The 15,210-nt window shown below is 43.2% G+C and overlaps 1 protein-coding gene across 1 annotated transcript in view; it reads left to right on the top strand.

Annotated features, from left to right (window-relative positions):
- Positions 1-266: 266 nt before the first annotated feature.
- The window catches only part of KLHL6 (kelch like family member 6), a 40,148-nt gene continuing 25,204 nt past the window's right edge, over positions 267-15,210 (top strand). The window contains exons 1-2 of the mRNA XM_057545674.1: positions 267-494; positions 6,091-6,256. Coding sequence (XP_057401657.1) covers positions 6,095-6,256 — 162 coding nt within the window. The 5' untranslated portion in view covers positions 267-494; positions 6,091-6,094. The remainder of the gene's footprint in view (positions 495-6,090; positions 6,257-15,210) is intronic.

The following is a 15,210-nucleotide window of genomic DNA, read 5'->3' as shown; positions in this document are numbered from 1 at the left end:
TGTTAGTCATGTCTCTGGAGTGGAAAGAGAGATGCCCATGAACCTCCCAATCCTTCTCTGAAGGCATCCCTCCAGTTGTGTGAGATTTACATGTGCACAGCAGATAAGAACAGGGAATTGTGCACTGTTTGTGACTAATAGGGTTTTGCCACCACATCCTGTTTCAGAACTACTACATCTAATGAAATGTGTTACTTGAATATAAGCTGCAGGGGCTCTGTATAAACAGTTAAGTTAGAGAAAGACTTAAGAGGCCAGGACAAGACCTGCTTCCATCTAAAACCCCACCAGGTTGGGAAGTGGAAGAGGAGTACTACCCCCATCCCCACTTCCAATTTGGGGGCCAGCCCTAGGCCTCATGGAATTCTAGGAGGACTGGATCTCAGAAGATGAGAATCTACAGGGAGGGAAGACTTTCAAGGACATGTCTGTCCCAGAACCACAGCCAGTTATTTCCTTGACCTGGACCTTTGTCCAATCTCCTCATTCTCAGGGTGAGCCAAGGGGAGCTGGGTTGGAAAGTGAGGTGACCTCTCTCTGGGGTATTGGTTCTTAAACTTTGGTTTGCAAAACAATTATGGGTGGGGGCCGGGTGAGCTGAATAACGTTCATATTCCCACTGCCAGAGATTTTGATTCAGTAGGTCTAGGGTGGGTGAGGTTCAGAATTCTGCATTCTTAGCAAACACCCCAGGAATTCTGATGCAAGCTATCCATGGAATATACTTTGAGACCCACTGTCCTTGAGGCTGGAGTGTCTGCAGGCCAAGGATGTGGGCAGGACTCATGTGTTGGGACAGGGTCTACATGGTAGGGCTTAGGGAACAGCTTGAGGTCAGAAACTTGGCTGAGCCAAATGTCTACATACTTCCTTTGTTTAGGAAATGGCAGGTGGAAGGTTTGCTGTCTTCAGCTTAGAGGTGCTGGGGAACTATAGTGATGTCATCCCTTGCTAGGCACCCTTGCATCTGCTGACTCCCTGCTTCCTTTGGAGTGGAAACCCCTTTGATTGGCCATATTGGGTTTATATCCAATAATCCTTTCTTAACAATATAATGTTCTTTGAGCAGCACATGATTACTAATTTAAAAATATTTTTAGCTAATTTATACATAGAGACATATAACCTTAAGTAGAATTTAATTCAGTTTGCAACCAGTGTTAGAGCTATTTCCAACCCTGAATACCTCACTGATGCAGAAGAGTTAGCTCCTGGTATGAATGGGTTGGTGAAGGGATTAGAAGATGAACAGAGCAGGGGTCAGCATGGGTGGAGCTGGTCTAAGGATGAGAGAGTGGGGGTGGTGGAGGTGAATATTTGTTTATAGGACTGTGATTGGGGTTAGAGGTTCAGGAAGCAGGAAGTTCAGTGGCAGGTGTGGAGGCCTGGGGAAGGGGTGGGCCATAGCGAAGCTGGGCTGTTGAAAAATCCTGAGTGGATGACATTTAGGAACTGTCGGAGCATCAAGAACTCATTGAATTTGTGAGTGGAAAGTTCTGGTGTGGGTGTGTCCTCTTTAAGCTCCAGGCCCTAGACTCAGGGGTGTGCTGGGAGTTCTCTACGGGCAGCCTCTTCGGCCTCATCCTTCAGAGAGTGTTTGATAATTCTTGGAGGTACAGATTCCTGTCAAAAGCAAACATACGAGGGCTAGAAGCACAAGCTCATTCATTATTCATTCATTTATTCTCTCTCCAGATATTTACTGAGTCTCTACTGGGTTCCAGGCACTATTCTAGCCTCAGGGATATAGCGTTGAACACGGCACAACCCCTGCCCTCACTCAGCTCACATTCTAGCAGGGAGACGATTATTAAACTTGCTAACAATAGATGTGTAATATAATTTCAGGTTGTTACAGGGTTATGAAGAAAAACAAAGGACATGATGTCAGGGAGTGACTATTTTAGACTGAGCGTCAGGGATGGTCACCCTGAGGAGGGGAAGTCTGAGTAGAGACCTGAATGAAGTCAGGAGTGAGGTTGGCAGAGCCTGGTGGGGAGCGAAGCCCAGGCAGAGTGATGGGGCCATGGCCTGACTTCATTCCAGGAGACTTTTGGGCCCATGGCTGTCTTCTATGGCTGTTGTTGGAGATGAGCTCTATTTCGGGATTGGCACTGACTCACTGCTGAAGTATTGGGCAACTGACTCCCTACTCTGAGATTATTTCTAACTGTAAAAAGAGGATCTTCATAGCCACCTCTGTTTTACAAGAATCTCATGAGACTTGGTCAGTGTCTGTCTAGAAAGTATTGTTATTACACAAAAATTTTATTTACCTCCTGTAAAAGCTAAGGGAGAAATGGTTAGTAACTAACCCAGCTGTGCTCTCGGGGAGCAAAATGTGGTCTGGGTCACTCAGTGAAACTTAGTTTGACCCCCTAAAGATGGCTTTGAATTCCTGCTGATTTTCTTCATTTTAGTGCACTGGTGAGCTCCAGACTAAGAGCCCAAAGTCCTAGGTTCTGGTCTCCATTCTATTGCCGACAACCTGTAAGGTCCTAGGCAATTCACTTAACTTTTACCTCAGTCTATCACCTATAAAATGGGTATAATAATCAAAAGAGATGATGCTGTTTGCCCTACAAAGGCTATACACATAAATGTGAGAGATTACTGTTATTAAAGTGGAAACCTAGGGATGGCCCATTTTGCCCAGGGGGTCCCAACTTTGCTAAAGTGTATCCATGGATCTCCTGGAGAGCAGCAGGAGGCCTAGGAGTTTGGTCTACGAGAAATATGTAGTTTTCTCCTTAGTTTCATGTTATCTGTGTTCAGCACGGTGTCTGGGGCCCAGGAGAGTTTATTTAGGTGGCAGAAAAATCAGTGAAAAAGTCTCAGAGGAAAGCAGAGAAATGCTGGGACTTTGGGACCAAACCAGGTCAAAAAAGCCCCAGAGGAAGGACAGTCTTTGGAGCACTTCCTTTCCTCTCTCTCTCATGAACATTTATTGAGCTCCTACTGTGTGCCCACACCATGCTAATGTCTCTAAGGTAGTTTGTGAGCAGCCTTAGCCCTAACTCTATGCTGAATGGGGGGTGCACAGCCGTGCAGGGACCTGACCGGACCAAGCCCAATGCTGGCAGGTCCTGGCTTGTGAGTCAGAGTGCGGTCGGCTGCCTGCTCCAAGTATCTCCCACAGCCTGTCGAGATTCCTCTGACCTGGTCTGAGATGCCTTCCCTTAGTGAGTGCTGGGTATTGTTCCAGCCACTTGGTGGGTGGTAATTATCTTATTCTTCCCAGCAGCTCACTGGGGTCAGGACTATTGTTATATCATTCCACAGGAGAGGAAACTGAGGTTTGCTCCCTTGTACAAAGTCACGTGGTGAGTTAGCGTCAGAGCATAGACAGCCCAGCCCCTCCACCTTCCAAAAGCCAGCACTGCAGCTCTTCTTCCCACCTTCCCCTAGGCTCCTGGAATCACGCTGCTTGTGCACATGCACACCCACACACATCAAAACCCAGAAGGGCCTGAGAATTTACCTGCTCCTGGGGTGGCCTGTAACTAAGGCTGTCACAAGGTGCGGGAGTATCACAGCCCAGCTTCTTTGCCTCTTTTTGGGACAACTCTGGAATGTATTCTCCAGAGGGCCCTTGCAGGACTAGGCCAAAGTGACTTTCTGTATGCCTTCTGTTTTTCTTGGCCTCCTCCCCTCCCTCATCTTGCTCCCCCAGACCCCTAACACATCACTAGCTATTGAGGGTTGGCTTCAGGGGATTCCAGACACCCAGTTAAGTATTGGCTGAGCTGGGCCAGGATGTTATTCAGTGACTGATTCCAAGAGAATTCAGAAGCTGTGTCTAGCAGTGACAGCCTGATCAAGAGTCCAAATGATCCCAGAGATCCCAATAATCATGTCACATGGGACCCCCAAAATACATAGGCTTCAGAAGAGCCCCTTGAAGTGCAAGGCATTGAATTAGACAATTTATATACCTATCTCATTTAATATTAAAACATCTCTACAGTAGACTTTTTCAGTTTTCATTAGAATGTTTGAGATCATGCAGATTCAACAAAATTCACCTTTTACGAATTTTAAAATCACATTTTAGGTGAAGGGGGTATTTCTAAATTTCACTTTGGTAGGATTCCACTGATATGTTGCCTCAGTTACATGAACCTTCGTTTGACCCCATCATCACTGCCCACCCTCTCCTGCTAAATGTCCTGTTACCCATATATTCATGTACACGACGTTCATGTGGGTAACATTCACTTTACCCCCTGAGATGACTGCAGATCTGGGTGACCCAACAGCAGAGTTCAGGACGGATACTCTGGAGCTGCGCTGCCTACTACAGTGGCCACTAGCCACATGTGGCTATTGAACGTTTGAATTATGGCTGGTCTGGATTGAGATGTGCTTTAAGTGTAAGGTATACCTGAGGGATTTTGAAGACTTAGTACGAAAAAAAAAGAATGCAAATTATCTCATTAATAACTAAAAATATTTACTACCTGTTGACATGATAATATTTCTGTATGTATTAGGTTAAGTAAAAGACTAAAATTAATTTTATCTCTTATTTTTTATGTAAAAATTACGGTTACTAGAAAATTTTAAATTACACATACAGCTTGCATCATATTTCTATCGGGCAGCTCTGCTCTAGAGACTCAAAGGGAGGTTTAGGGAGTGAGGTTGTCTGACTCCTCCCAGGAAGACAGGCTGAGCTGGGAAGAAATTGTGCGGTTGCCGTGATGGCAGGGTTCGCAGTGGAATCAGGAGGCAGCCAGCTGAGTGCTTCATGACCTCACTTTACAACATCTCTTTACACAGAGATGGCTCTGTGCCCCTCTGGCCAAGAGACTTTATGGCTGAAAAAACTGGCTTGTAAATCAGTCGTCTGCCCAAATGACACCACTGCTCCTCTGGTTCCGGGCTGGCATTTGTTAACTTTGCAGAATTCACATTTGCTATCTGTGTCGTGCTGTCATATTCTTGTTGGGGAGGGGGAAGAGGCCAGTTGAGAGAGGAGAGAAGAGGAGGGAGAAGGGTAGGAAGATTATTATTGATTAAAACAAAGACAGGAAGAAGGACGGAGAGAGACCCGGGGAGAAGATCTCATGGGCTAAAACAACAGGTTCAAACATCAGCTTGTCAGGGCTTCCCTGGTGGCGCAGTGGTTAAGATTCCGCCTGCCAATGCAGGGGACACAGGTTCGAGCCCTGGTCCGGAAAGATCCCACGTGTCGCAGAGCAACTAAGCCCGTGTGCCACAACTACTGAGCCTGTGCTCTAGAGCCCGTGAGCCACAGCTACTGAAGCCCGCACGCCTAGAGCCCGTGCTCCGCAACAAGAGAAGCCACCACAATGAGAAGCCTGCACACCACAATGAAAAGTAGCCCACGCTCGCCGCAACTAGAGAAAGCCTGTGCACAGCAACAAAGACCCAACACAGCCAAAAATAATAAATTAAACAAACAAAAAAATCAGCTTGTCAAGTGATTTCTTCCTCTCTTTCTCTCTCTCTTTTCTCAGTGTCTTTCTTCCTGACTTTTTGATGTTTGTTCCTGGAAAACCACAGCAGTTACCTTTGTTTTGTAGATGAGGAAATAGGCAAAAGAAGCTGAGGAGTGATTTCCAGAGATAAATAGGCGGTGAGGCAAAGGGAGTAGGAACAGGATTTAGGGGTATAATCCCTTCTGTGTTGGGGTGGAAGTCCCAGCTCTAGAAAGTACACTCTTGTCACCAGCACTCCAACCTGGTGGATACTGCCTCAGCCAGCACAGTTTCTGGGAAAAGGCTTTGGCATTGTCACAAGCCTCCGGAAGAATTCCACACTTTAGGCCAATATAAAGGAGCTCTAGATCCTACCAGGTGTTCCAGTAGGGCTCCTGGTGTCCCTTCAGATCTGGGACTGCCTTGGGGACGACACTCGGGCCCAGCAGAGCAGGACACGTTAGTTCAGTAAGCACTCATGGAACGTCTGGTGGGTCCTGGGTGCTGAGGGACGGAGAGCAATCGCTCCAGGTCCCGACCTTGGGAACCTCACTGTCCCATGGGGGCAGACAGGTCTGAAGGGGGTCTGTTTAGATTTGGAACCAAGGGTCACGGTTGGACTCACATTCACACATCTCTCTCCCAGGGCCATGTTCTGCAATGATTTAAAGGAAAAGTATGAGGAGAGGATCATCATCAAAGGGGTCGACGCGGAGACTATGCACACTCTTCTGGACTACACGTACACCAGCAAGGCGCTGATCACCAAGCAGAACGTCCAGCGGGTCCTGGAAGCTGCTAACCTTTTCCAGGTGTGTGAACAAACAGGCCCAGTGCTCTCCTCTGGAGAGAAGAAAGCAGCAATTCTCTGGAGACATGCCTGGCCTGGCTCCCAGGCCTGTACCTGGGACACACATACACACTTAGCTGGGCTTGTGCTTACTTGAAATTTCCCGGGGAGTGGAGAGCTGAGTCACTGACCCCTTAATGCGATGAAGCCAGGGGAGCTTGGTGCCTAGAACTACACTTGGTTCCTGACTCCAGGAATAAGGACTACAATGTATAGAAGCCTAATCGGAGTGGGGACTGCAGTCACCAATTCGTATATGTACCTTCTACTCCTTAGCACAAGCCAGGGGGAGAGTCACTTTCCCCCACTTTGCGGGTGGGGAAAGCAAGGCACGTAGAGAATAAGATACAAGGCTGTGATTTGAACCCTGGGCTTTCTGAGCCCAGGGGCTACATGTATGCCACTATACCATGCAGCCTCTCAGGGAGCAGTGTCTAGATTCCAGGGGAAGCAGGAACTTCGCTGCTCAGCAATTTGTGGTGGGTGTGAAAGAAGAGCACTTCTCATGAGGGGTGTCATGGAAGATGAATAGAGAACCCTCAGAATTAAGTTTTACTGTTTGCATTTAACTGTGTTTGTTTCAGACTGATTATAATAATTATAGTTAGCTTCATAAAATAATTAGACCCACAGATTATGTCAATTGCATCCACAATTATCACAGGAGTTCCAGCTTGAGTTACCATCTTTGCCTAGGTCTAAGATTACACCTTGAGCTCGGTTCCATTGGGTTATGACAGAGATTATCGCACTGAGGATGTTGAGATTTATGATAAACAGAGTCCAGGGACAGGCCAGGTCATTCCCAGGGACTGAAGACAAGCATCAGATCTTGTCCATGGTTTGGGAATTTGGGAGTTGGCATCCTCTTGGATCATCAGTAGATCAGCAGTTGAAGAGAACAGAAAACAAAGTCTGGGAAGGTGGGGAAAGAGGGGTCTAGGCTCAAGATCATGGGCAATTGGATTATCTTTGTGAGGCTGGAGTCTAGGCAGGATTTAGGAAGCCCAGCAAGGAAGGGAAAGTGTAAAGAGGGAGAAAAATCAACCATGGAACAGCACTGATGATTCTGAGTAATGGGTTTCTGCAGTGTTAGCCAATTTTGTCTCAGTTTCCTCAGGGCATTTTAAAGATACAGAACAAGTTACTTCCCAAAGGACTGGTCACGCCTTACCTGGCAATGTGGCCAAGTCAGTTACCAGCTGTTCGCCCAGCCCCTTGTCCTTTCTCTCTCCTTATCTGCTTAAACCCTCAGCCTTACTCACTGGCAGGGAAACATCCTCTGTTACGTAGAGGGAGGGGCTCAGCAACCTCATGCTCAACATCCCCAGCTCATCCCCTCTACCCACTATGCCACCAGTCTAACTTCAGGGAAATCCTTCTTGTGTTTTGGAAGGGACTCTATCTAGTTCAGCTTTTATGCTTTTTTGGAAACTTCTCTTACAAGGCAAGTATCCCTTCTTCATCGCTTCCCCCCAAAGGACCAATAAGCTTGACCAGAATCACCCCATTCACCATAATTCAATCAAAGCACAGTTGTCATTGTTACCTTCATGCTAATATCCTTTCCTGGGGTCCAGAAAGTGTTGTTGACTTGTCTAAAGATGGACCGGTAACACTGACAATAATAATAGTAATAGCATTTATTGCTTCAAGTACAGTGTCTGACACCAGAGTAGATGCTTAATGAATACAAGTTGTATTGAGCACTTACTGTGTGCCTTGAGTGACAGTGTTGGATCTAGTAACAAGGTCTCCTGTTTTTCCCACTAACTGAAAGTAGGTCTTATATGATAGACTGAGGAGATAATGTTGTTTTTAAAATGCAGTTTTTAATATTTATAAATTGTAATAACATTACAAACTCATTTCAGAAAATTAGAAATCCATACAAGCAAAAGGAACATAAAAATTACCTACAACCTCTTTCTATTCAGAGGCAATATGGCAGCTTCCTTAGTATATACACTTCCAGGTCCTTTTCTGTGCATTAATTATACAGAGGCAGCTAGCAGGGTGGTAATAGCACAGCTTGGAGCCAGACTGCTGGATTTAAATGCCAGCTCCACCACTTATTGGCTGTGTGACTTTGGGTGTATTTCATAATTTTGCTGTGCTCCAGTTTCCTTGTCAGTAAAACAACCAAACCAGGGAATACCAAGGAGAGAGAAGATAGGAGAGAGACATGGAAAGGAATCTCCTTCAGAGCCTGCAGAGAGAGCCAACTCTACTGACAACTTGATTTCAGACCTCTGACTACCAAAACTGTGAGAGAATAAATTTCTGGTTGGTTAAATTGCCAAGTTTGTGGTAATTTGTTGTGACGGCCGTACGAAACTAATACAAGCTTAAAAAGTAAACTATAGCTAAAAGTCTTAAAATGAAGAAGTAATCTTCTATTCCCACCCCCTCCTTCAGCCTACTCTTCTGGAACAATTACTTTCACATGTTTTTAAATGTTTCTTTTTTTATCTACTTCCAGATTTCTAAATGATTTGTGTACACTGTTATCTCTCGATGCATCAATTTTAGACAACTTCTTTTCCCTCTCTCCTCCTGCTCTAATTTTAACTGGTCACTCTCTAGGCCTGTTGCACAGCTGTTATCCTGGGAGTTCCCTTTGCTGTCATCCTGGGAGTTCCTGTTACCTCCTTTCAAAGTTGGATTTTCTCTCCCTGGATCCCATATCTTCTTTCTTGTCTACTTCCACATTTTAATGGATCACAATCTTTAATATCTTACAATGAAAGAGTATTTAAGAGATAAATTTTTTGAGACTTAAATGTCTAAAAATATTTTTGTTTTCCCTTCATATTTGATTGATATTTTGCCTGGGTATAAAATTCAAGGTTGAAAATAATTTTCTTTGACATTTTGAAGGCAGTGCTCTATATTGTTATCTATTATGTACATATTTTGTAAGAATAGGTTACCACTGGACACATGTTTTTTCATCTATTTCATCCATATTGTATTATCATCATTTTTTTTTTTTAATGTCAATAGATTCATTTCTGCAACAGCACTTACAATTGCTGTGGGTCTTTTTTCATTCATTATGTTCAGTTCTTCTATTGGGAGATTCACGTCTTTCAATTCTGGGAACTTTTCTTGTATTTTCTCTTTGATACTCTCCTTCCAACTCTTTTATCTATTCTCTGCTCTAGAGCTATTATTAGTTAAGTGTCGCACCTTCTGAATTTAATTTAATTTTTTTCTTACCTTTTCTTTCCTAATGACCTTTTTGTTTTACTTTCTAGGAGATTTTCTCAACTGTATATTTCAACTCTTCTGTGAGTTTTTAATTTCTGCCACCATATCCTTGCTATTTATTTTAATAGATTCCTACTCTTATTTCTTGGAGACTATTATAATATGTTTGAAGTTTTCTTCTGCCTTCTCTTTCTTTTGAATTCCTTTACTCTGTGTGTTTGCTTAGGTCTCCAACTTTCATCTTAGAGGGCGTATCCATTTCCTAGGACTGCTACCATAACAAATTACCAGAAACTGGGTGGCTTAAGCAACAGAAATGTATTCTGTCACAGTTCTGGAGGACAGAAGTCCAAAATCAAAGTGTCAACAGGGCCATACTCCCTGTGGAGACTCTAACGGAGAATCTGTTCTTTGCCCTCTTCCAGTTTCTGGTGGCTTTTTGGCATCTCTTCACTCCACTCCAATCTCTGCAGTCATGTCACATTGTCTCCTCCTCTTCTGTGTGTCCTGTGTGTCTGTGTTTTATAAAGATATATGTGATTGCATGTAGGGCCCACCAGGTAAGCTTCTCCTCTCATGCTACTTAACCTAATCATGCCTTGTGCCATATAAAGTAACATTTACTCTTTTGCCATATAAGGTAACGGTCACAGATTCTTGGGATTAAGACGTTGACATATATTTTGGGGAGCCACCATTCAACTACTACAGAGGGTTTCCTCCAATACCCTTGCTATCCAGTCATATTTTACATTGAGGCCTTAATATACTAGGTTCAACTCAGTGCACATGGAGTAGAATGGGAAGCGAGCAGACTAGAGAGTTTTACTAGGGTTATCAGGTGGCCTGCCAGTTTTTTATTTGGGCTCCTCAAATGTCAGTAGTTGCTGAACTTTTCCTAGGGTTGTTCAGTTTCTCCAGATAAAGATCGTCAGTCTTTTGCCGGGGGTTATAAGACAACTGCATGTATTCTGGACTGGGTACGAAGGTGTGGGTGTGTGTGAAAATCTTTGCTTACCCCCTTTATTTTAAATAAGATGTCCTCATGTGTCTTCTTCAGTTTCTGGTGTCCCTGAGTCCAGAACCTTTCTGGTCTGGTTTCTCCACAGGATAAATCGTCTTTTCCAGCGGGAGTGGGAGTTGTTAGACTGCAAGAAGTAAGGAGGAGAACCAGGAGGCTTAACTTCTTAAACCAACTCCCTGCTGTCAGCTCCCACCTACCCTGGTCTTCCTGGTTTGGGGGGACTTTAATATTCCTACTTCTTTGGATTCTGAGGGACAAACTTAGTGTGACCTCTGTCCTCTCAGCAAAGTCACTTACCAGTCTTTATATTGTGTGGTTTGGGGTTACTGATGTCTCTTGGTTTCATTGTGGATGGAGTTTGTGTTTCTGTTTCTTGTTCTTCTTTCAGTTTTGGGTGATTTTTCAAGAGACCTATAAAAACCCTTTAGATAGTAAAGACTCTAATCTTTTGTAATACTGTTACAAATATTTTCCATTGGTAATATGACTCATAATTTTTAGTTATAGTTTTTTAATGTACAAAGTTTTAAACTAGTATTTAGTCAGGTTTATTGATCATTTCCTTGTGGTTTTTGCCTTTGGTGTGCCTTTTTAGAAAGACCTTCCCCATTGCTTGATTATGTACTTACTTATAAGTTCATTTAGTCTTTTTACATCTACAGATTTGATACCTAAATCTTTAATATACCTGGAGATTATTTTGGCATAAAGTTTTGTCTTCTCCGTCTTCTTCTTTTCATTTTCTCCAAGTGGTGAGCTTCAGTGGTGAGTTTAATGAGCTTTAATGAGAGGGATTGAAGAGGAAGATGGAGACAGGATAGAACTACAGCAAGCTTTGCTTATTGTTGATTCTCCTATTCTAGTAATCCCTCACCTCAAAATTTTCCAAATCTTATTTACTTTCTTGGCAAAAAATAGTAAGTTTCTCTCTGAGGCTATTTTATTCATTTTCCTGTGAGTGTTAATTCTTATGAAAATAAGAGAAGAGTACTGTGAGCTTTTGAACATCTGTTTAACTTGCTTTCTGATTGATATTGTTTCTGGACTACTTGCTTTGAAGTCTCAGACATAGAAAACTGGGAATATTTTCATGCCTGAAGGCACCATAAGGGACAGACGTTTATAGGTTGTTGAAATCACTCTGTGGTTTTAAAATATTATTTACTCTTTTGGATGGATAAGACATATGCCTGTTCTAAATTCAGAAATATAAGGAGATACAGTGAAACATTTGCCATCTTCACTCTTAACCTCCTTCTTCCTGTCTTGCTGTCCTTCCTGTTCTATGCATGTACAGTGTATATGTGCATCTATCACTCTCACTCATTGCCTCTATTTTTTAAACACAAATGTTGGCACAGTAAACACTCTATTTTGACGTCTTGCTTTATTTGGCTTCACGATAATTTTTGGAGGTTGTTACAGGTCAGCATGTGTAGAGCTGTCTTGTTCTTTTCAATGCTGGATAATATTGTTGGGGTTTCTCTAGATGTCAAACATATACAGTTATCTGTAATGGTCTCTTATAAGGCAGGGTGGTGGAAGAGAAAGAACATGGGCTTTGGAGTCAGGCAGAACCTGGGTTTATATCCCAGTTCAGTCACTTATTTGCTGTGTGGCTGTGGACGAGTTACTTAAATTTTCTGAGACTCAGCTTTCTCATTTGTAAAATTAGGATGACAATGATACCTGCCTTTCAGGGAAAGTGTGCCAGAGTTGGCATTTTATTTTATCATTTTAGAACCTCCACAGAAGCCAATACCACCTCTGTGGGACTGAAATCAGCGGGAATCAGATTATCTTGGTTTCCCCGCGACATCCAGTAGTAAAGGTTTCTTAATTTTCACACCTTTGATGTGACTCAGCTGCTCTCTCATTTTCTGCTTCTCTTCTCAGGCCTCCTCTTAATCTCTTCCTATTAAACACTGATTGCTTCTCTCTCAGGATTTCCCAGTCCAGAAAGGTAGAAGGGAGAATTCAGTTGACCAAGCCAATCACTGCTATGGCTCTTTGAAAAGAGTTTTCACATGAGGCCACTTCACGAGTGGCTAGCCTGTTAACACTGATTGCCCTTGGGTCAAGGGCCCATTGGTCCAGTGAGGTATGGCATAGGGCCAGACAGTTTCTTTGGAGGAAACTTTGGGTGTGTCAGGTACTGCATGATCTGCCCATTTGAGGAGATTTGCAGTAACCTGGCTACAATTTAGTAGCCAATTTTGGTGAGGAACATATTTTCTCTGAGTAGTTTTTGGGAAGGTAAAAGTAAGAGAAGCACCTAAGAGAAAAGGCCCAAGGAACCTGTTCACATGTGAGGCAGGGATTTTAAGATGATTGTCATCCAGTGGAGGCTCCAGAAAAGCAAAGGTCCCTCCCTTGCCTTAACTGGACTTTTAGGCTTCTGAGTTCTAATAAGCCAGGTAGTCAGAAACTACAGATCAGGGGCAATGACTATAAAAACTTGGGCAATTTTTTAATCTTGGAGGACTTTGCCATGTTTGTTTGGGGAAGTTTGCCTTATCTGTTAGTTTCATTTTTATTATTAAAACCTCATGAAATAATAAGGGCTTGTGAGCTTATCTTCAGGGCAGCAAGAAGATGTGAGGTCAGGGAGACCATACTCATCCTGCATGTAGTCTCAGATGGAAGGATCCCCGAGATACAGAGCAACTGGTTAGAAGGGGCTTGGATGAAAAAGGAGGTCAGGCTGAGTCCCTAAGGCTGAAGTGAGGAAAGAAAGAGGGATGTCGGAGTGTCAGCCTGATCATCTGGACTGAGCCTGAGAAGGCCCATGTGGTGTCTACACAGCACCACATGGGGAGGTGATGTAACTTTCATCATGGTGGCAGTCTGAGGGGACTCTGGTGAAAGTCCTGGCATTGCTTATTTTCCTATTATATCTTTCGCTAATGACAGGATGGATGCTGGTGAGACCTATATGATGAGGTAGCCATGTGGTCAGTGGCCGACTTGATAGCCTGGGTTGGCGTCTTGGCTTCTCAGTACTTGGAACACGGTACATAAATGTACCATGTTGAGCCAGTGAATATGTGGTGCTCTTGTTGTTTATCACTAGCTGAATATGAGGACCTGCTCAAGATGCCATCAAAATGTGTCTGACCTCCTATAACAGGACACTGAGAAGCCCAATTCTGGCTCTTGGAAATGCCATGGGCTAGTAGAGGAGGAAGTATTCCACAGGCTAATACTGATACTTGTTCATTTTTAAACACCTACTAAGAGCCAGGCACCTAGGTAAAAGTAGGTCCCATTACTGTAAGGTACAGATGAATTTCTGTTCTTATTGACAGGGACCCACAGATTATGTCTACTCAACATCAGAATAGCCAGTTGATCTAGGCAAGAAAACCAACCCAACGCTTTCTTTACCACCATCCAGATAAAATCAACCTGTTGACTGTCTGATGCACCCTCTCCCACACATTCCCCTTGTCAATCAGTGATACTGTGTGGCTACTGTGAGTGTTAAGAAATCAGGGTTAATTTCCTGCGTCTACAGGACAGTAATGGTTGTCATTTTCAGAGTATTTCAGAACAACTATTTTGCCTGTATTATCTTATTTTAAATGAGGTAGGTATTTTTACCCCCAATTTATAGACGAGGGAAATAAGATTCAACAATGCTGAGGAAATGCTCAGGGTTTCACGGCTAATGAAAAGGAGGAGGCTGAGTTAACGCCTGTGCATAGCCTGTGTGTTCTTCACTGCACATACTGTGTCCACCCCTCAGAGCGAGGCCTGAAACAAGCCATGATCCTGAAGGCAGCTGGGGCCTTTAGTATGGTGCTCTGTGACCAGCACAGCTGCAAACCCTTTTACCCAACTCCCTCTGGGGAACCTTGGACACTTGGGGTTACCAGGTGTCCCCCCAGTGAGCCTGCTGCTGCCCACAGAGCATCTCTCTTAACTTTGCATTTCTGTGTTTGATCTCAATGTTTGCTCTTTTAAATTTTTAGGTATAACTTATGTTCAGTAAAATGTGCATATCTTAAGTGTACAGCTTGATGATTTTTCTTATATAGGTATAGAACCTTGTAACCACCACCCAGATCAAGCTCTAGAGCATTCCTGGCATCTCAAAATGCTCCCTCATGCCCTCCCCAGGAAGTACCTCCCCAGGGGTAACTACTACTCTAGCCATGCCACCATGGATTAGTTTTGCCTGTTTTTGAATTTTGTATTGTTCTTGAATTCCAATTAGTATAGGGGTCTAAATCTTAGGCTACAAACTCAGGTGTGCAAAAAAAAAAAGTGTGATTTAACCTATTATTTTTATTTTTATTTTTTTGTGTTTTTTAATTTATTATTGAAATACAGTTAATTTATAGTGTGTTAATTTCAAGTGTACAGCAAAGTGATTCAGTTATACATATATATGTGTATATATATGTATATTCTTTTTCAGATTCTTTTCCATTATAGGTTATTACAAGATATTGAGTATAGTTCCCTGTGCTATACAGTAGGTCCTTGTTGTTTACCTATTTTATATATAGAAGTGTGTATATGTTAATCCCAAACTTCTAATTTATCTCTCCCTGCACCCCCCATCCCCTTTGGTAATCATAAGTTTGTTTCCTATGTCTATGAGTCTATTTCTGTTTTGTAAATAAGTTCATTTGTATCATTTTTTTAGATTCCACATGTCAGTGATATCATAT

Source organism: Balaenoptera acutorostrata, chromosome 4 (assembly GCF_949987535.1).
Source record: "Balaenoptera acutorostrata chromosome 4, mBalAcu1.1, whole genome shotgun sequence".
Taxonomy (NCBI): Eukaryota; Metazoa; Chordata; class Mammalia; order Artiodactyla; family Balaenopteridae; genus Balaenoptera; species Balaenoptera acutorostrata.
The sequence above is the reverse complement of the archived record's forward strand: the minus strand, read 5'-3'. Positions and strand labels throughout refer to the sequence as shown.